This window comes from Salmo salar, chromosome 15 (genome assembly GCF_965601325.2).
Source record: "Salmo salar chromosome 15, fSalSal1, whole genome shotgun sequence".
Lineage (NCBI taxonomy): Eukaryota > Metazoa > Chordata > Actinopteri > Salmoniformes > Salmonidae > Salmo > Salmo salar.
This window is the reverse complement of record NC_138305.1, coordinates 51,720,774-51,743,951: the sequence shown is the minus strand read 5'-3', so window position 1 is coordinate 51,743,951 and position 23,178 is coordinate 51,720,774. Positions and strand designations below refer to the sequence as shown.

The 23,178-nt window shown below is 41.9% G+C and overlaps 1 protein-coding gene across 12 annotated transcripts in view; it reads right to left on the bottom strand.

Moving 5' to 3' along the window:
* The window catches only part of nrxn3b (neurexin 3b), a 416,132-nt gene that overhangs the window by 232,260 nt on the left and 160,694 nt on the right, over window positions 1–23,178 (bottom strand). For all 12 annotated transcript variants that reach the window (XM_082961878.1, XM_014145029.3, XM_082961868.1 and 9 more), the window contains 4 exons: window positions 4,111–4,314; window positions 2,108–2,134; window positions 555–674; window positions 247–359 (listed from right to left, as the gene is read on the bottom strand). In XM_082961878.1, coding sequence (XP_082818004.1) covers window positions 247–359; window positions 555–674; window positions 2,108–2,134; window positions 4,111–4,314 — 464 coding nt within the window. The remainder of the gene's footprint in view (window positions 1–246; window positions 360–554; window positions 675–2,107; window positions 2,135–4,110; window positions 4,315–23,178) is intronic.

Genomic DNA, 23,178 nt, shown 5'->3' with positions numbered 1-23,178 from the left:
ATAACGATAACTCAGCGATGACAATAATATGGAGAGCTATTTGTATCACCCTAAGTAATGTTAAAGCAAGGAAGAGAGAAGTTGTTCAAATCTTAAGGGCGAGAATCTAGAGGAAGTCTAGAGGCTATAACAGTAGCACTGGCTCTGACCCCGACCCCCTTCGGTCTGTGTAGGTCAGTGACTGGCCAGGCGCCAAATGATGATTTATGGTCTAACATGTGTTCCTGCCAGGCCTGGAGGTGTTACCTGCAGGTGTCCAATGAAGGAGGAGGGGGAGGAGGAGACGAAACGTCTCTCTGTCAGAATCCCTGTCTCCACATTGTGGAACTCCAGACGAGTGTGGTCACCTGCCATCTGGCCTGGAGAGAGAGAACGAGAGCGAGAGAGAGAGAGGGTGTGGGGAGGCAAAGGAGGAAATAGAAAGATGTAGGGAATAACAAAGGAAGTGGAGAAAGGGGTAAAGAGGGAGGAGAGGGGCAGGATTGGAATATCAAAGGATTTCACCTCTTTTATATGTAAAAAACAATGCATCACATCAGAACCAGTAATAGTACCTTCAGCCATGTCTTCGTCGACCGTCAGTTTGAAGTTTTTACCGCGTCGGACCACTCTGACAGAGTGCCAGTCATTATCATTGAGCTTTTGTCCAGCATATAGAGTCTCTGGTCCCTTGCCTGAGAAGGACCGTTTGTTAGTTCAGGGTTAGGGTTAGTCAGCAACGCAAACCAAACCTTTGTTTTGTCTGGGTGAGCTTGATTATTTTACCAGCAACCTTAGCGGGGACGGCAGAAAGCGGATGTTTCTGGAATTCAGGGATACAGTTTCTACACCTGCTACGTTAGGTTAGTCTACCACCAACCAATTTGTTGGTCAGAGAAGGAGAAAGCATTTTTTGGGACACTGATTCTAGCTCGGATCTTGAATGCAGGAAAGCAGGTTGGTTGCGCTCTGACCATTTTATGTTTACTTTGCTAACTCTAAAATCAAAGATTTGGTTTGGCTTAAAGTAAAAACAGAGGAGAAAAGATCTGAACAGATTACAATAAATGACAAACGATAATACATGGAGTATATGTGTACACTATGCAATAATCTATGTCCTCTGTCAGTGGACGTATGACTGCTCATATGGTAAGATAATAACTGCTGTTACTCATAAAAGGGCTTGGAACTTTTTTTCAAAGCACATCTCTACACAATGCGGACAAATCATAGAAGGTGCAGGTCCACAAAGGGCAAAGAGAGAATCTCTTCAAATACAAATTCCTCTGCTCTCCACAAGAGGGCGTGTCAAGCCTGTGGTGTGCCACTCCAGTGAGTTTACTGAGTGTGTGTGTGTGTGTGTGTGTGTGTGCGCACGCACTCGTGTGTGTGTTTCATTACACACATTACCTACTGCCGCATTAGGTGTGCTGTGCAATCAGTGACATTGATCAGAGTAATTGGAGTGAATGACTGTGTCTGTTCTGTCACTCAAACTGGGATCTACCGTGAAATAAAGCTGCAGCTTGGGGACAGGCTGTCACACACATACACGCCCACATGCACACACAGAGCGAGAGAGAATACACACAGACGCACACACTCAAACACACATACACAGTTTCAAACACACCTTGCACTCGTATCAGTTGAAACCAACATTCATAAACCAGGCAACATTCATAAACCAGGCCCGTGACTGTCTGTCATGACAACACATGTTCCTCTCTCTGTCAGAGTCCAGACCTCTTAATGAGTAAGAGCAGTTGTACTGTACCTCTGTACAAGTCATTCAACCATTTCTATTGTCAAGACAAATAGCGAATACCATTCCCACACTCGGACCATTACATATGGGAGGGAATTTCAGTAACATTTTGAGAGCAAAAAACTGTAAACCTAACAAAATAGATGAAGAAAAGTTGGATAATTGAGTTAAATGTAATTTATAGAAACAATTATAATTTCTTCTTTGATCTTGGCTATAGCTCTGATCCCTTATCCATGTAATTCCATTATCGCACTTCTGTACATTACCCTATCTATAACACACAAATCATGTCAAACATCATTATATAACGTTCATTTAAAGAAGAATTCTCCAACAAGTGGAGTGGTGACTTACTGGTGTTACAGTTTATCCTGACACAGTCTAGATGGGGGGAGAATAAGTGACAGATGAAATCGCATCCTTCAAGGTAAAAGCTGCAGACATCCAAGAACAGAAACTCCACCTTCCGGGGACGGTCACATGACGTCGGCGGCCATTTTAGGTCATTATGGTAACTTTTGATGATGTCAACATCAAACTGCCATTTGGGATATTATGTCTTACTCCAATTTTGACCATTACACTTTATTTGAGTTAAGATCAGAATTACTTCTCTCAAATTAAAATAATTTTCTTTGTGTTTGGCAATATTTTGTAGGTCTGATGCGTGCTATAAAAATGTTGTTCACTATTTCGAAAAAATATTTTAAATGTGTTTACATGTTTGTTCAATTTCAAAATGTCCGCTTGCAGTTCATTGGCCACATCGATTTACCAACCCAGTATTTTGGAAACTTCATTTTGTACTCAACACCTGTAGCCATCAGTTGATTTATAAATCAATTTGCAGTATACTTTACATTAAACTACAGGCTACAAAACAGTGTTATATGATGGGTATCTCGTTCAAAAGAAGATACAGGAAGTAGACTAGTCCTGTGATTGGTCTGATTGGTCAGGTGATCTGGGTTGGGATCCATGTGACCCAGCTCGTCATGTACCGTCAACCGCAACAGAAAAGTGGAAGCAAACAGCATCGATCCAGTCAGCACCAGCACTGTACAGTGGCCTAGAAGCGAATCACTAACCTGGCTCTACCACAGGGCTAGTTGTGTCAGTAGTAGTATTGAACTAGTTTATGTTTGTTGGAGCGAAACCAGCCGGATCAGATTATCTACTGAGCAGTATAGTTGATAAAATGATTGAGAACATCATGTATATAAAACTGACTGAAGTATAGTCATCACTGTAGTAGTGTGATGGTAATTATGTGTTGACAGGTGCTGTTTGTGTGTGTGTGTGTGTGTGTGTGTGTGTGTGTGTGTATTGTATGATAGCGCATGCGTTCATCAGTACGACAGATTTGGGTGCTTCTATCCTATCCCATATTGGGCCGACATGTAAGCTTATATAAAAATAAGTTATACTAGCAAGAGCAGTGTGCGAGTTTCTCTTTTCTTTGAAGTAATCGCATTATTCCCACGCAGCTGCAACCAGATGTGCGAGTGCTTTTTTGGAATTTTGAATCCTATCCTATATGCCTATAGGCCACCATCTGCAGGCTAGCTGTGTGCTGTGGGCTCGGGCTGTGTGCCAGACGGGCCGCAGGCTAGGGGCCGTTGAAGGGGTGAGTACCATCTTTGAACAAGGCGACATGGGAGATACCACCTACACTACTGTAGGGGTACTAATGGGAGGAGCCATGGACCTGCTAATATGGACCAAACCAAAATAAAAAGGATAGAACAGGAAATAATAAACAAAACACTGTTACGACAAGAACAAGCCCAGACAATAAGCCCAGATGTTATCAGTACGTTACATAAGAGATACAAATTTGAAATGAAATAATAGGACCTATTAAAAGTCTTATAAATGCGTATATGGTAGAGCTATATACTAGGCCAATGTGGAACAATGTTGGTGAAAAATGTTGAGTAAAACATTGAAAGTGTCTAGCCTGAGAGTTATTTGTTACAATTAGTGACTTTTTCTACAGTCAAGTCAATATCGTAATGAAGAATGACTGTGGTATGATCTGTTCAAAAGATGTGGCCTGAAAGCATGGATATTGTGGTTAAGTGTTAGATTCATGAGATAGAAATACCCTACAGAGACCACATCAACAAAGCAAGAAAATACTGTATATGATGCCAAGCAAATCAAAATACAATCCATGCAACTACTGTACAAAAATTATAAAAAATGAGTTTTAGTTTGTGTTAGATTTTTTGATGTATTCGACCAAAACAAAAAAATAACTCATGAAAAATACAACTCACAAAAACGACTATGAGCTAACTTAAACATGCCTCCTCAAAAGAAGAGGGTTAGCGGTTAACGGTTTTATACGATACCTAGGTTGACCGTGAGTTTGACGCGGCCGCTGTCCAGCTCGAGACGGAGTGTGTCAGCGGAGTCCCGGGAGGTAGCGGCCATTAGGAGCCCAAATGCACGCTGGGACTTGAAGCGGAGGGAGACGTCCTCTGCCTCAGTGTGCATCACGCTTGGCATCACCACTTTCATATACATGCTGCCGTCGTAGCTCAGGATGGACGCCTCTGTAGAGTGGAAGGAGAGAGAGAACGGAAGTGGGTTAGAGACTAATAAGACAAACCTCAATGGATATACACTACCGTTCAAAAGTTTGGGGCCACTTAGAAATGTCCTTGCTTTTTAAAGAAAAACACATTTTTTGTCCATTTATATAACATCCAATTGATCAGAAATACAGTGTAGACATTGTTGATGCATTGTTGATGCTGCTGTTCCATATTGTTGATGTGGAACAGCAGATTTGTTATGGAATATCTACATAGGCATACAGATGCCCATTATTAGCAACCATCATGTGTTCCAATGGCACGTTGTGTTAGCTAATTCAAGTTTATAATTTTAAAAGGCTAATTGATCATTACAAAATCCTTTTGCAATTATGTTAGCACAGCTGAAAACTGTTGTTCTTATTAAAGAAGCAATAAAACGGGCCTTCTTTAGACTAGTTGAGTATCTGGAGCATCAGCATTTGTGTGTTCGATGAAAGGCTCAAAATGGCCAGAAACCAATAACTTTCTTCTGAAACTCGTCAGTCTATTCTTGTTCTGAGAAAAGAAGGCTATACCATGCGAGAAATTGCCAAGCGTCCCACCTAGCCCATAGAAGTTAAAAAGATCCTAAGGATTGATTGTAAACAAAGTTTGACATGTTTCTACGAACGGTAATGAAACTATTTGACTTTTCGTGTCTGGATTTACACTCGCGCATTATGCCTTTGGATAGTGATCTGAACGCACGAACAAAACGGAGGTATTTGGACATAAATATGGAGTATTTCGAACAAAAATAGCATTTATTGTGGAAGTAGGAGTCCTTGGAGTGCATTCTGACGAAGATCAGCAAAGGTAAGAGAATATTTATAATACTAATTCTGAGTTTAGTTGACCCCAGAACTTGGCGGGTATCTGTATAGCTTGCTTTGATGGTTGAGCTAAGTACTCAGAATATTGAAAAATGTGCTTTCTCCGTAAAGATATTTTAAAATCTGACACAGCGGTTGCATTAAGGAGAAGTATATCTATAATTCTTTCAATAACTGTTGTAAATTTTATCAACGTTTATGATGAGTATTTTTGTAAATTGATGTGCACATTCACCGGAAGTTTTGATGGGAATACATTTTCTGAACATCACGGGCCAATGTAAAATGGGGTTTTTGGATATAAATATGAACTTTATCGAGCAAAACATACATGTATTGTGTAACATGAAGTCCTATGAGTGCCATCTGATGAAGATCATCAAAGGTTAGTGAATATTTTAGCTGTATTTTTGTTTTTTGTGATGCATGTCCTTGCTTGGAAAATGGCTGTGTGGTTTTTCTTGTGAAATGTATGTCCTAACATAATCTAATTTTATGCTTTCACCGTAAAGCCTTTTTGATATAGGACAATGTGGTTAGATTAACGAGAAGTTTATCTTTAAAATGGTGTAAAATAGTTGATTGTTTGAGAAAATTAAATTATGAGATTTTTGCTGTTTTGTATTTCGCGCCATGCTATTTCACTGGCTGTTGAATAGTGTGTCCCGCAGGCGGGACGGTCACGTCTCACCTAGCCCATAGAAGTTAACAGTTTACAGATGTGCTAACATAATTGCAAAATTATTTTCTAACGATCAATTAGCCTTTTAAAATGATAAACTTGGATTAGCTAACACAACGTGCCATTGGAACACAGGAGTGATGGTTGCTGATAATGGGCCTCTGTACGCATATGTAGATATTCCATAAAAAAATCGAATCAAATTTATTTATATAGCCCTTCTTACATCAGCTGATATCTCAAAGTGCTGTACAGAAACCCAGCCTAAAACCTCAAACAGCAAGTAATGCAGGTGTAGAAGCAATCAGCCGATGTTTTTCTTTCAAAAAGAAGGACATTTCTAAGTCACCCCAAACTTTTGAACGGTAGTGTACCTTGATTAAAGCTCAGAAAAATTACTTAAATACTGAGATACAGTGCATTCGGAAAGAATTCAGACCCCTTGATTTCCAACATTTTGTGACGTTACAGCCTTATTTTCAAATGAATTAAATAGTTTTTTCCTCTCATCAATCTACACACAATACCCCATAATGACAAAGCAAAAACAGTTTTTTAGAAATGTTTGCAAATTTATTAAAAATACAAAACTGAAATATCACATTTACATCAGTATTCAGACTCTTTTACTCAGTACTTTGTTGAAGCACCTTTTGCTGCAATTACAGCCTTGAGTCTTCTTGGGTATGACGCTACAAGCTTGGCACACCTGTATTTGGGGAGTTTCTCCCATTCTTCGATGCAGATCCTCTCAAGCTCTGTCAGGTTGGACGAGGAGCGTCGCTGCACAGCTATTTTCAGGTCGCTCCAGAGATGTTTGATCGAGTTCAAGTCCGGGCTCTGGCTGGGCCACTCAAGGATATTCAGAGACTTGTCCCGAAGTCACTCCTGTGTTGTCTTGGCTATGTGCATAGGGTTGTTGTCCTGTTGGAAGGTGAACCTTTGCCCCAGTCTGAGGTCCTGAGAGCTCTGGAGCAGGTTTTCATCAAAGATCTCTCTGTACTTTGCTTCGTTCATCTTTCCCTCGATCCTGACTAGTCTCCCAGTCCCTGCCGATGAAAAATATCCCCACAGCATGATGCTGCCACCACCATGTTTCACCGTAGGGATGGTGCCAGGTTTCCTCCAGAGGGGACACTTGGCATTCAGGCCAAAGAGTTTAATCTTGGTTTCATCAGACCAGAGAATCTTATTTCTCATGGTCTGACAGTCCGTTAGGTGCCTTTTAGCAAACTCCAAGATTAAACTCTGTCATGTTCCTTTTACTGAGGAGTGGCTTCCGTCTGGCCATGCTACCATAAAGGCCTGATTGGTGGAGTGCTGCAGAGATGGTTGTCCTTCTGGAAGGTTCTCCCATCTCCACAGAGGAACTCTGGAGATCTGTCTGAGTGACCATCGGGTTCTTGGTCACCTCCCTGACCAAGGCCCTTCTCCCCCGATTGCTCAGTTTGGCTGGGTGGCCAGCTCTAGGAAGAGTCTTGGTGGTTCCAAACTTCTTCCATTTAAGAATGATGACCACTGTGTTCTTAGGAACCTTGAAAACTGCAGAAATGTTTTGGTACCCTTTCCCAGATCTGTGCCTTGGTACAATCCTGTCTCGGAGCTCTACAGAGAATTCCTTTGAATCTCATGGCTTGGTTTTTGCTCTGACATGCACTGTCAACTTTTGGACCTTATATAGACAGGTGTGTGCCTTTCCAAATCATGTTCAATCAATTGAATTTACCACAGGTGGACTCCAATCAAATTGTAGATCAATGGAAACAGGATGCACCTGAGCTCCATTTAAAGTCTCATAGCAAAGGGTCTCAAGGTATTTCTGTTTTTTATTTGTAATAAATTTGCAAACATTTCTAAAAACCTGTTTCGCTTTGTCATTATGTTTTATTTTACGGCCGTAACATAACAAAATGTGGAAAAGGGGAATGGGTCTGAATACTTTCCGAATGCACAGTACATGGATTTAAGGATGAAACATACAATCATAGGCCTACACGTCCCTCATGTCTTATCGATGCAAAAGACACACCATCTCACATACACACTCCAAAACGTTGTACTACATCCACACTACTGTGTCTGCACGCCCAGGCTCGACACACAATGCTCAACAAGCAGGACATTTACACATCAACCTCTTCCTTCCTCTACAATTTCCCTTTGTTCCTAACAGTGGTTCCTTCATGACTATCATGCACACCTGTATTCACACACACACGCACACACCCACACACCCACACACACACACACACGCACACACACACACACACACACTCAGTTGGTAGAGCATGTCACTTGGATAGTGGGTTTGATTCCCACGACCATCCGGATGTAAAATGTATGTGTCGCACGCATGACTGTAAGTCACTTTGGATAAAATCGTCTGCTAAATAGCATATATTATATTACGATTACACACACTGAACTCTCACTCTCTGACTGACACATCTACAGTGCATCCTATCCCAGTTAAACAGAGAGATCAGCACATCAGATAGGAGGAAGGGGACACATTTAGTCGCAACACCCCCCCCCCCCCCCCCCCCCCCTATTTCTGCTGTTCACACTTGTCGTCATGGGGTGACTGGCAGACAGGCAGGGCTATAATGCTGGAAGGTGTTCTGTTCTGGGAGAGATGTATTAAAAAGGGCGCTCAGCCATCAAATACCTTCTGTGACACCTCAACTTTAAAAGGACAAATAGCCCTCAGGCTTTATTTTATTTGGATTAAAATAAAAAACTCTCTCTGGCTGGAGATGATAATGTTGCAACTGTCTAAGCTGAGGCTCTCTAGAGGCAAGTTTGCTAGGAAATAAAAGTGCAGGTGTAAACTTCACCTACTGAATACATTTCTTTGTTCTCTTCTTGTTCTACTTGTTGCTGTGATTTAATACTGACACTGATTTGATTTTAGCTTCACTCATGCAATAATATTTGACTGCCAGCGCTTGACATTACAGCTACAATTTATGTCAAACCAAAAGTCGCTGCGACAAATATGTGATGAAACCTGATGCTTTGAAAGCAAGGTTGTTTGCTGGAAACTTGTCAAAAAAAAAGGCTAGCTTGCTAGCCAGCTCCGTTGCTAAATACTAGACGTCCGGACACGTCCGACGTTCTGTAACTGATTGTTCCGTGCTCTTAACTACACGTAGATGATAATCAGACCTTGGCCATGAAAAGTGAGAGAGAAGGCCCTCTCTTTCTTCCCTCTTTTTTTCCACCAGGACAGAAACACATCGTATTTCCCTGTGATATCCCCTCTGACAAGCCAAGGTATTGACTTCAGCCAGCCAGGCCCAGGTCCAAGATCCAAGAGGCAGGGAAACAAGGTGAGAGATGTGATGTGTGTGAGAGCGTGTCTGGCTGGCTGAGCGCGTTAGAGAGCATCTCTAATAGACATGTAAGGACACAGAAAAATGATTGCTTGTTAAGTGCAAAGGGCTTTTCTTGAAGGAATTGTTATTAGAATTTTTTATTTGACCTTTATTTAACTAGGCAAGTCAGTTTACTCACTGTTCCCCGGGCGCCGAAGACGTGGGTGCCGATTATGGCAGCCCCCCGCACCTCTCGTGTTCAGAGGGGTTGGGTTAAATGTGGAAGACACATTTCCGTTGAATACATTCAGTTGTACAATTGACTAGGTATCCATCTTTCCCTTTCCCTTTCTTGCGGTCAATTTGCCATCTACAAATTATTTTAATTATGTTCTGGCCCCCTGACCAATCCGCTCAAGGAAAAATCGGCTGAATATAGTTGATGATCCCTGGTTTACACCCCGGTAACAGACTAGGTGATCGGCCCCTATATGAAACGGGATGGGTGTGTGCGCGCGTGTGTATATTATGCGTCCCTGCATGGGTGCGTGTGTGTGCGAGCTTGTGTTTGATCTGTGACACACACCCACACACACTTCCCCGCATACAGTAAAGTGCTGCTATGCCTACCCAGCTGTGTGTTGCTCTAAAGAGAGATATCAGCAACTCTGAACAGCTCATTTCAGACGGTAATTAAGGCCGGGGGGGGGGGCAGAGTCACTTTACATAATTAGCTGAGAAATAGAGGCAGGAGATGGAGGGATACAGGGAGGGAGGAAGGAGGAGGGAGGAAGAGGAGGAAAGGCTATTATCAACGTGAAAGCTCCACAGCGCAGGTCCCTGAGATGGAGATGGAAGGGGGGTGGTGCATGTGATGCTAAGCAGGGTTTTCTGCAGAGTCTAATTTCTGCAGCGGCGTTTAACATGGAAGTCAACATTGTGGATGCCTGTTCCGCGGTCTCTTCCTCTGTGTTGGTGTGTTTGTGTAGTAGTGACAGGCAACAACACGTCAGACACATTGTTTCAGTAAACAAACTCCCAACTGGAGGCTTGGCTGTCAACGGGATGGGACGTCTATTGGATGTGGATCCCGTGAGTCTCTTATGTGAAATCTACATCGTGTGTTTAGATGCTGACAGTGTTTAATGCTACAAATACACAGTCATGCAGGAAGACCATGTCAAAGTCATGTACGCAGCTAGGCCTACATCTGGTGTGGATATTCATTTTTCATTGTTGACAATTGAGGGGTTTCTGCACTAGTGTGTGTGTGTGTGTGTGTGTGTGTGTGTGTGTGTGTGTGTGTGTGTGTGTGTGTGTGTGTGTGTGTGTGTGTGTGCCTGTGCTTGTGTTTTCGGGCAGCTCAAGCTGAGTGTCTGTGCTCTTTCAGGCAGTGTGTTTGTGTCCATGTCTGTGTTGACTGCAGTAGAGCTGTGTGTGTGTGTGTGTGTGTGTGTGTGTGTGTGTGTGTAGAGCCCCTCTCAGAGTCAGGCAATGGGAAATGGCTCCACTCGAGAGACGCTGTTTGCGGCGAGTGGACATTATCCCCCATAATCCCCCCATGTCACTCAGTGTGGAGTGTGTGAGAGCAACGTTATGGCAAACTTTCAACAGCATCAGCGGTACTGGGGAGCCATCATCCCCTCTTAATGCTCGGCACGCTAGCTGCTTCTTTCCAAAGTCTTTCAAGATCAACGTACGTGTGTGAATGTATGTTGACATTGAAGCGTGCACATACTGAGTCACATGCTCATTGTTATAGGGGTACTGAGTCACATGCTCATTGTTATAGGGATGCTGAGTCACATGCTCATTGTTATAGGGATGCTGAGTCACATGCTCATTGTTATAGGGGTACTGAGTCACATGCTCATTGTTATAGGGATACTGAGTCACATGCTCATTGTTATAGGGATACTGAGTCACATGCTCATTGTTATAGGGATGCTGAGTCACATGCTCATTGTTATAGGGGTACTGAGTCACATGCTCATTGTTTTAGGGATACTGAGTCACATGCTCATTGTTATAGGGATGCTGAGTCACATGATCATTGTTATAGGGATACTGAGTCACATGCTCATTGTTATAGGGGTACTGAGTCACATGCACATTGTTATAGGGATGCTGAGTCACATGCTCATTGTTATAGGGATGCTGAGTCACATGCTCATTGTTATAGGGATGCTGAGTCACATGCACATTGTTATAGGGATGCTGAGTCACATGCTCATTGTTATAGGGATACTGAGTCACATGCTAATTTTTATAGGGATACTGAGTCACATGCTCATTGTTATAGGGATACTGAGTCACATGTTATAGGGATACTCAGCATTGTTATAGGGATACTGAGTCACATGCTCATTGTTATAGGGGTGCTGAGTCACATGCTAATTGTTGTAGGGATGCTGAGTCACATGCTCATTGGTATAGGGATGCTGAGTCACATGCTCATTGTTATAGGGATACTGAGTCACATGCTCATTGTTATAGGGGTGCTGAGTCACATGCTCATTGTTATAGGGATGCTGAGTCACATGCTCATTGTTATAGGGATGCAGAGTCACATGCTCATTGGTATAGGGATGCTGAGTCACATGCTCATTGGTATAGGGATGCTGAGTCACATGCTCATTGTTATAGGGATACTGAGTCACATGCTCATTGTTATAGGGGTGCTGAGTCACATGCTCATTGTTATAGGGATGCTGAGTCACATGCTCATTGTTATAGGGATACTGAGTCACATGCTCATTGTTATAGGGATGCTGAGTCACATCCTCATTGTTATAGGGATGCTGAGTCACATCCTCATTGTCATAGTGATGCTGAGTCACATGCTCATTGTTATAGGGATGCTGAGTCACATCCTCATTGTTATAGGGATGCTGAGTCACATCCTCATTGTCATAGTGATGCTGAGTCACATGCTCATTGGTATAGGGATGCTGAGTCACATGCTCATTGGTATAGGGATGCTGAGTCACATGCTCATTGTTATAGGGATACTGAGTCACATGCTCATTGTTATAGGGGTGCTGAGTCACATGCTCATTGTTATAGGGATGCTGAGTCACATGCTCATTGTTATAGGGATACTGAGTCACATGCTCATTGTTATAGGGATTCTCTAATGTTTGTTGATTGTTTTTTTATTTTACTCTGTTTTTCTCCCCAATTTCCATCTGGTCTCATCGCTGCAACTCCCCAACGGGCTCGGGAGATGAAGGTGGAGTCATGCGTCCTCCGAAACATGACTCGCCTAACCATGCTCTTAACACCCGAGACCCGCCAGCTTAACTCGGAAGCCAGCCACACCAATGTGTCAGAGGAAACACCTTTCAACTGTTGACCGGGGTCAGCCTGCAGGCACCCGGCCCGCCACATGGAGTCGCTAGAGCGTGGTGAGCCATGTAAAGCCCCCCCGGGCCAAACCCTCCTCGAACCCGGACGACGCTGGGCGCCGTCCTATGCCGGTTGTGGCACAGCCCGGGAAGGAACCCGGGTCTGTAGTAATGCTTTAGTGCCTAAGACCGCTGCGCCACTTGGGAGCCCACAAATGTCTGATTTAAATCATGCCCATAGTAAGTATGATCAGAGATAAAAAACAACTGCTCTTTCATATAGGCCCAATGTAATACTATTTACATGTTACTGTCAGGTCATATAAGAGGTTTTGTTCAATGGGCTTTGTAAGGAGATGAATTAAATCCAGATTTCTTCCTATGTTATGAATATTATGGCCACTCAAGCACAGTGTGTCCATTACGGTGACTTTCAACAGTAGTCACACGGTTAATTTGACTATGCATTATTAAAACAGCAAAGTCAAAGAGTAGTATGACTAATACTGTGACATTGGCATAACTTCATATTTAAAAGCGTATTTAGAGGAGGCTTATTTCAAGGCTTTTGTTTTTAGAAATATCTTTCAGTTCCAAACTGGGCAATGAGACAGATTAGTCTAACAGGTGTATTTGACCTGAATGATAGTGAAGTGATGATTCATGATTTTAGTCAGATGACTTAGTCAGATGTCCTTCCAGCATGTGGTTGGTCTGGTCAGGTCTTCAGCACCTTCAGCGGGGTAGGTGACAACCGGATGCATCTGGTTTTCAGGGGAAATGGAAAGAGAGCCTGTGACGCGACTTCCTCTTTTGGACGTTAAACAAGGCAAAGCTCCATCTTAACTCCTCCTCCACATTTACTGGATTGGTTGAACACTGCAGAAGAGAACCTCCCCCCGACAGTTCCATTTTTCTCGTCAGGACTAGAAAGAAAGATATGCCGCTTAGGTGTTTCTTTTATGCCTTTTACCTGACGTTACGTCTTCAGTCACACACACTGTTCTGTCTGTTCCACACTCTGCCACAGGGGGCACTACAGGCCAGATGTTACAACACAACACGACAGATAACGACGAGAAATGACGAGAATGGGAAGGAGAAAGAGAAAGGAGGGAAGGGAGAGAGGAAGCACGGTTCCTATTTAACAGCAAGATATGGAAGCTCTTACGCTTTCTGTCTGCGTTGGCACTGTCTGTGTTCCGTCAGAAAAAGGCTCCCCCCTCCCCTTAAATCAGCCCAGGAACCTTAAACCCTGCCAAGGAGATTGAAGGTCTTGTCAATTTCTCAGATGGGCGCTCTCTGAAAGCTTGATTTGGTCTGGTTCTTCCTTAGAGCAAGAGAGAAAGGGAGGCAGAGAGGAAGGGTAGAGGTGCAGTCACCTAGACCCTAAACCCCACTGACTTAGCCATACCCTGACTATTATCTCCAGCCAATTTATATGCACTGGGACGTGACGGCCCCATCCCTATCCCCTCCCATACCGAACACACACACTGGAGTGTTTATATACACCCCAGCACCAGTACAGGGCTCCTAAGCACACATTTAATTAGAGTTAGGGATTAGAGAGCAATAGCATAATGTTCCCAAGCAGAGCAGAGGAAAAACCACCCCGCCTGGAAATAGCATTATAGAGTGGAAGACCTCGCTGCTCTCTGCTACTATTACAAGTAAACAGTGTCAAACAAATCCCTCCCTCCCTCCCTCCCTCCCTCCCTCCCTCTCTCTCTCTCTCTCTCTCTCTCTCTCTCCGTCCCTCCCTCCCTCCCTCCCCCTCTTCCCTGCAGGACGTTTCACTATGAAATGTCTAAAGCTGCATTAGGCTCCAGTTGACTGGTTGATGTTGAATGGCTCCAAGCCCTCCTTCCACCATCTTCACCAAACAACCACGGAGCTCCAAACCACCGTCACCATCCATCCATCAACCACTTAGCCTGATACACAATTGGGGAGCGGAGAATGGGGAGGTTGGAGGAAACAAATGCTGTTCTTACAGCCTGTTCTTCAGATGTAATACTCCATCGCACTGTGTTTACGTCATTGCCTTCTGAGAAGCTACATGAATCCACTACGGTACAGCAGCACAGCCATATAATACACCGCTAAATGAGACCGTAAACGACATTTGACAAAAGCCGTCAGCACATAGAGAGGATAGAGAGAATAACACATAGAGAGGATAGAGAGAATAACACATAGAGAGGATAGAGAATAACACATAGAGAGGATAGAGAGAATAACACATAGAGAGGATAGAGAGAATAACACAGAGAGGATAGAGAGAATAACACATAGAGAGGATAGAGAGAATAACACATAGAGAGGATAGAGAATAACACATAGAGAGGATAGAGAGAATAACACATAGAGAGGATAGAGAATAACATATAGAGAGGATAGAGAGAATAACACATAGAGAGGATAGAGAGAATAACACATAGAGAGGATAGAGAATAACACATAGAGAGGATAGAGAGAATAACACATAGAGAGGATAGAGAATAACACATAAAGAGGATAGAGAGAATAACACATAGAGAGGATAGAGAGAATAACACATAGAGAGGATAGAGAGAATAACACATAGAGAGGATAGAGAGAATAACACATAGAGAGGATAGAGAGAATAACACATAGAGAGGATAGAGAATAACACATAGAGAGGATAGAGAGAATAACACATAGAGAGGATAGAGAGAATAACACATAGAGAGGATAGAGAGAATAACACATAGAGAGGATAGAGAGAATAACACATAGAGAGGATAGAGAGAATAACACATAGAGAGGATAGAGAGAATAACACATAGAGAGGATAGAGAATAACACATAGAGAGGATAGAGAGAATAACACATAGAGAGGATAGAGAATAACACATAGAGAGGATAGAGAATAACACATAGAGAGGATAGAGAATAACACATAGAGAGGATAGAGAATAACACATAGAGAGGATAGAGAATAACACATAGAGAGGATAGAGAATAACACATAGAGAGGATAGAGAGAATAACACATAGAGAGGACAGAGAGAATAACACATAGAGAGGATAGAGAGAATAACACATAGAGAGGATAGAGAATAACACATAGAGAGGATAGAGAGAATAACACAGAGAGGATAGAGAGAATAACACATAGAGAGGATAGAGAATAACACATAGAGAGGATAGAGAGAATAACACATAGAGAGGATAGAGAGAATAACACATAGAGAGGATAGAGAATAACACATAGAGAGGATAGAGAATAACACATAGAGAGGATAGAGAGAATAACACATAGAGAGGATAGAGAGAATAACACATAGAGAGGATAGAGAATAACACATAGAGAGGATAGAGAGAATAACACATAGAGAGGATAGAGAGAATAACACATAGAGAGGATAGAGAATAACACATAGAGAGGATAGAGAATAACACATAGAGAGGATAGAGAATAACACATAGAGAGGATAGAGAGAATAACACATAGAGAGGATAGAGAGAATAACACATAGAGAGGATAGAGAGAATAACACATAGGAGGATAGAGAGAATAACACATAGAGAGGATAGAGAACAACACATAGAGAGGATAGAGAGAATAACACATAGAGAGGATAGAGAGAATAACACATAGAGAGGATAGAGAGAATAACACATAGAGAGGATAGAGAATAACACATAGAGAGGATAGAGAGAATAACACATAGAGAGGATAGAGAGAATAACACATAGAGAGGATAGAGAGAATAACACATAGAGAGGATAGAGAGAATAACACATAGAGAGGATAGAGAGAATAACACATAGAGAGGATAGAGAATAACACATAGAGAGGATAGAGAGAATAACACATAGAGAGGATAGAGAGAATAACACATAGAGAGGATAGAGAGAATAACACATAGAGAGGATAGAGAGAATAACACATAGAGAGGATAGAGAGAATAACACATAGAGAGGATAGAGAGAATAACACATAGAGAGGATAGAGAGAATAACACATAGAGAGGATAGAGAATAACACATAGAGATGATAGAGAATAACACATAGAGAGGATAGAGAGAATAACACATAGAGAGGATAGAGAGAATAACACATAGAGAGGATAGAGAGAATAACACATAGAGAGGATAGAGAATAACACATAGAGAGGATAGAGAATAACACATAGAGAGGATAGAGAATAACACATAGAGAGGATAGAGAGAATAACACATAGAGAGGATAGAGAGAATAACACATAGAGAGGATAGAGAGAATAACACATAGAGAGGATAGAGAGAATAACACATAGAGAGGATAGAGAGAATAACACATAGAGAGGATAGAGAGAATAACACATAGAGAGGATAGAGAGAATAACACATAGAGAGGATAGAGAATAACACATAGAGAGGATAGAGAGAATAACACATAGAGAGGATAGAGAGAATAACACATAGAGAGGATAGAGAGAATAACACATAGAGAGGATAGAGAGAATAACACATAGAGAGGATAGAGAGAATAACACATAGAGAGGATAGAGAATAACACATAGAGAGGATAGAGAATAACACATAGAGAGGATAGAGAGAATAACACATAGAGAGGATAGAGAGAATAACACATAGAGAGGATAGAGGAATAACACATAGAGAGGATAGAGAGAATAACACATAGAGAGGATAGAGAGAATAACACATAGAGAGGATAGAGAATAACACATAGAGAGGATAGAGAATAACACATAGAGAGGATAGAGAGAATAACACAAGAGAGGATAGAGAGAATAACACATAGAGAGGATAGAGAGAATAACACATAGAGAGGATAGAGAGAATAACACATAGAGAGGATAGAGAGAATAACACATAGAGAGGATAGAGAATAACACATAGAGAGGATAGAGGAATAACACATAGAGAGGATAGAGAGAATAACACATAGAGAGGATAGAGAGAATAACACATAGAGAGGATAGAGAGAATAACACATAGAGAGGATAGAGAGAATAACACATAGAGAGGATAGAGAGAATAACACATAGAGAGGATAGAGAGAATAACACATAGAGAGGATAGAGAGAATAACACATAGAGAGGATAGAGAGAATAACACATAGAGAGGATAGAGAGAATAACACATAGAGAGGATAGAGAATAACACATAGAGAGGATAGAGAATAACACATAGAGAGGATAGAGAATAACACATAGAGAGGATAGAGAGAATAACACATAGAGAGGATAGAGAATAACACATAGAGAGGATAGAGAGAATAACACATAGAGAGGATAGAGAGAATAACACATAGAGAGGATAGAGAGAATAACACATAGAGAGGATAGAGAATAACACATAGAGAGGATAGAGAGAATAACACATAGAGAGGATAGAGAATAACACATAGAGAGGATAGAGAATAACACATAGAGAGGATAGAGAGAATAACACATAGAGAGGATAGAGAGAATAACACATAGAGAGGATAGAGAGAATAACACATAGAGAGGATAGAGAGAATAACACATAGAGAGGATAGAGAGAATAACACATAGAGAGGATAGAGAATAACACATAGAGAGGATAGAGAATAACACATAGAGAGGATAGAGAATAACACATAGAGAGGATAGAGAATAACACATAGAGAGGATAGAGAATAACACATAGAGAGGATAGAGAATAACACATAGAGAGGATAGAGAACAACACATAGAGAGGATAGAGAATAACACATAGAGAGGATAGAGAATAACACATAGAGAGGATAGAGAGAATAACACATAGAGAGGATAGATAATAACACATAGAGAGGATAGAGAGAATAACACATAGAGAGGATAGAGAATAACACATAGAGAGGATAGAGAATAACACATAGAGAGGATAGAGAGAATAACACATAGAGAGGATAGAGAATAACACAGAGAGGATAGAGAGAATAACACATAGAGAGGATAGAGAGAATAACACATAGAGAGGATAGAGAATAACACATAGAGAGGATAGAGAGAATAACACATAGAGAGGATAGATAATAACACATAGAGAGGATAGAGAGAATAACACATAGAGAGGATAGAGAATAACACATAGAGAGGATAGAGAGAATAACACATAGAGAGGATAGATAATAACACATAGAGAGGATAGAGAGAATAACACATAGAGAGGATAGAGAATAACACATAGAGAGGATAGAGAATAACACATAGAGAGGATAGAGAGAATAACACATAGAGAGGATAGAGAATAACACATAGAGAGGATAGAGAGAATAACACATAGAGAGGATAGAGAGAATAACACATAGAGAGGATAGAGAGAATAACACATAGAGAGGATAGAGAATAACACATAGAGAGGATAGAGAATAACACATAGAGAGGATAGAGAATAACACATAGAGAGGATAGAGAGAATAACACATAGAGAGGATAGAGAGAATAACACATAGAGAGGATAGAGAGAATAACACATAGAGAGGATAGAGAATAACACATAGAGAGGATAGAGAGAATAACACATAGAGAGGATAGAGAGAATAACACATAGAGAGGATAGAGAGAATAACACATAGAGAGGATAGAGAGAATAACACATAGAGAGGATAGAGAATAACACATAGAGAGGATAGAGAATAACACATAGAGAGGATAGAGAGAATAACACATAGGAGGATAGAGAGAATAACACATAGAGAGGATAGAGAATAACACATAGAGAGGATAGAGAATAACACATAGAGAGGATAGAGAATAACACATAGAGAGGATAGAGAGAATAACACATAGAGAGGATAGAGAATAACACATAGAGAGGATAGAGAGAATAACACATAGAGAGGATAGAGAGAATAACACATAGAGAGGATAGAGAGAATAACACATAGAGAGGATAGAGAATAACACATAGAGAGGATAGAGAATAACACATAGAGAGGATAGAGAATAACACACAGAGAGGATAGAGAATAACACATAGAGAGGATAGAGAGAATAACACATAGAGAGGATAGAGAGAATAACACATAGAGAGGATAGAGAATAACACATAGAGAGGATAGAGAATAACACATAGAGAGGATAGAGAATAACACATAGAGAGGATAGAGAATAACACATAGAGAGGATAGAGAGAATAACACATAGAGAGGATAGAGAATAACACATAGAGAGGATAGAGAGAATAACACATAGAGAGGATAGAGAGAATAACACATAGAGAGGATAGAGAGAATAACACATAGAGAGGATAGAGAATAACACATAGAGATGATAGAGAATAACACATAGAGAGGATAGAGAGAATAACACATAGAGAGGATAGAGAGAATAACACATAGAGAGGATAGAGAGAATAACACATAGAGAGGATAGAGAATAACACATAGAGAGGATAGAGAGAATAACACATAGAGAGGATAGAGAGAATAAGAGGATAGTTGGAGAATTATAAGAAACCATTTTCAAGAATAGGCTTCCTCCCTCTCTCCCTCTCTAAGTCGTGGTGCTTTATTGTAGGAGCCAGCCACGCTGCATCCCAAACGGTACCCTATTCCCTATATAGTGCACTACATTTGACCAGTCAAAACTAGTGCACTATAAAGGGAAAAGTGTGCCAATTGGGACATATCCTCACTGTTGATCCAGACGCTGATGCAAAACTCATTATTCTGCTCAATTCAACCATTATTCAACTCTCCGAAGACGGTAAGTGTTAAAAGACAAACACGTAGAAATAGAGTGAAAAGAGGCTGAGGCTGTTGTCGGGGAGGGAAATGTGCTGGTCCTTGCTGTTTTTCTCCCATCACACAATAAGCCACATCTCAGCCTGAACTGAAACAGGATTCATTTAGAATGCTTCCCTGAGCTCAGAACTCTGTTGTCCCAGTTTGAGTAGCTCACTCGTGATGTTGGTGGAATATTCTGGATGGATGCCTTTTTTCTGACCCTACGGATGGATGTTCAGGAAAGAATGGAACACCCTGGAATCATCCAACGGAATATTGGAATACTTTGCTCCAACTGCGTGCTGTTGTGTGCTACATATGTAAAGTGGTGTAATTTCCACCCCCCCCCCCCCCCCCCCAAAAAAGAAAACATGTTTAGCAAAGTGTTTAGATTCCTAGACACCTACATACACACTTGCAAGAATGCCTGTGCAGACACAAACACACCCTGCTGTAAGTGTCCTTGTGATCTTGTGTTCCCTTAATACCCCTTCACACTGTATTGAGCGCTCTCGCTCTCCCTCACATTCACTCTCCCTCTCTCTGTTGCTCTGCTCCCTTCTTCCCCCTCCCCCTCTCCCCCCCCTCTCCCTCCTTCCCTCTCCCTCCTTCCCTCTCCCTCCTTCCCTCTCCCTCCTTATGTGCAGAGCAGAGAGCCAGGCTGTGGTTGTTATTCAGGCAGACCTTGAGGTGTCACCCTCACTGTCTGAGGAGATAAATGTCCTGGTAAAGGTGATTATCACCCCTTGGGAGGGGAGGAGGGAGGTGGGAGGGAGGGAAGAAGGCTAGGGGTGGTTAATAAGAAGAGGTAGGTGAGTGAGGGAAAGCAGGGGAGTGGAGGGGGGGAATGAGGGGGAAAAGAGAGAAGATGCGAGGGAAAGTTGGAGGTGGGGGGGGGGGGGGGGTTAACCATCAACGTAGTTCAAAAATAAGAGTTAAGAACAATATTTACTACATTTAAAAAAAGTAAGACAATAAACTAACAATAGCGAGGCATTATGCAGGCGGTACCGGTACAGAGTCTACGTGCGGGGGCACCGGTTAGTCGCGGTAATTGAGGTAATATGTACATATGTACATCTAGGTAGGGGTAAACGTGACTATGCATAGCAGCAGCATAAACAAAAGCAAGGGGTTTGAACCATTCTAAGTGCACAGATAGACATCATGTTACAGAATGTAATGTAATGTAATGTAATGTTATGTAATGTAATGTTATGTAATGTAATGTAATGTTATGTAATGTAATGTAATGTAATGTGTGCAGCAGCAGCTGTGTGGTTCCTGGCTGTCTATGTGTGTAGCATGGTGGAATACCCATCTCTCACCTCGCTGTCTCCCTGTGTGTGTGTGTGTGTGTGTGTGTGTGTGTGTGTGTGTGTGTGTGTGTGTGTGTGTGTGTGTGTGTGTGTGTGTGTGTGTGTGCGCGTGTGCGTGTGTTTGGAAAGGGGGTAAACCTCTCTCAATGTCTGTTACTCACACAGACACACCACGGTGAAAGATGTAGTGTGTGTGTACCTACTGAGTCACTCCAAATAACCACAAGCAGGTGTTTACACCCTAAGGAGAAGATAAGACAACAGCCAAGACGGCTTTACACACACACACACACACACACACACACACACACACACACACACACACACACACACACACACACACACACACACACACACACACACACACACACACACACACACACACACACACACACACACTACGCCTGACCTTTCCATGAAGTTCAACTTCTGTCTGGCGTAGGGAGATGTAAGTGTGGTGTTTTACGCTTTACAAGAAAATAGTTCCCAAGACTTCCTTCAAGGACACTGAGATATTATTAATATTGATATCAGGAAGGTAGAAGAGGATTTATTTTATTGTATAGTTTTATAAGCTCTAACCAGATATTATGGGAATTGTGTTTGAAAATGCTCGTACATTGAGAGTGTGTTATAAGATTAGTTTCTTTTTGAATAGCTGTGTTGCCAGCAGTTCTTCACAACCAACTGAACAGCAGGTTGTCTGGAAATGGAGTTTCGTTCAGACAGTTTTGTACAGTAAGTCTATTGAAACCAGACAGTCCATTTCTCTCTCATGAAATTATAAAACCCACATCCTTGAATCACTTCATTCAAGCTCCCTCAATTCTACCAGGAAAAACTAACTCGTATTGACAATAAGGGACTATACCGATTCAAACTAGCCTAGCTTTGGAATGTAACTGAGATGACTCACCCAAACCGCATTGTGCATGAGTATGTAAAAGAAGAAATGATGACAGCAATAATACAGATTGCGCTAATATCCAGCTAGTATCTCCAGCTGATTGTCCCACTGGGCGATGCCTGATCTAAACCTACACGGCTATAGGAGACTCTAGGAGAGATTTGTCATCGGGGCGATTATTTAGTTGTAGTTATTCTTTATAATGTATATAAAGAAGACTAGCTGTCGCCATTGGCGTCGGCTAATGGGGATCCTCATACAAAAAAAGGATCAAATCATCTCTACACATCTACAACATTAGATAATACAGTGAGAGCAGTGTGGGCGGTAGAGCCTTGCCAGGGAGACCACACTATACAATAGACACATTCCAATACATCTACTGAGTCTAAAGAGAGAGAGAGACACTGGAGAAAGAGAAAGAGACTGGAGAAAGAGAGGGAGACCGGAGAAAGAGACTGGAGAAAGAGAGGGAGACCGGAGAAAGAGACTGGAGAAAGAGAGGGAGACCGGAGAAAGAGACTGGAGAAAGAGAGGGAGAGAGAGAGAGACTGGAGAAAGAGAGGGAGACCGGAGAAAGAGACTGGAGAAAGAGAGGGAGAGAGAGAGAGACTGGAGAAAGAGAGGGAGAGAGAGAGAGAGACTGGAGAAAGAGAGGGAGACCGGAGAAAGAGACTGGAGAAAGAGAGGGAGAGAGAGAGAGACTGGAGAAAGAGAGGGAGA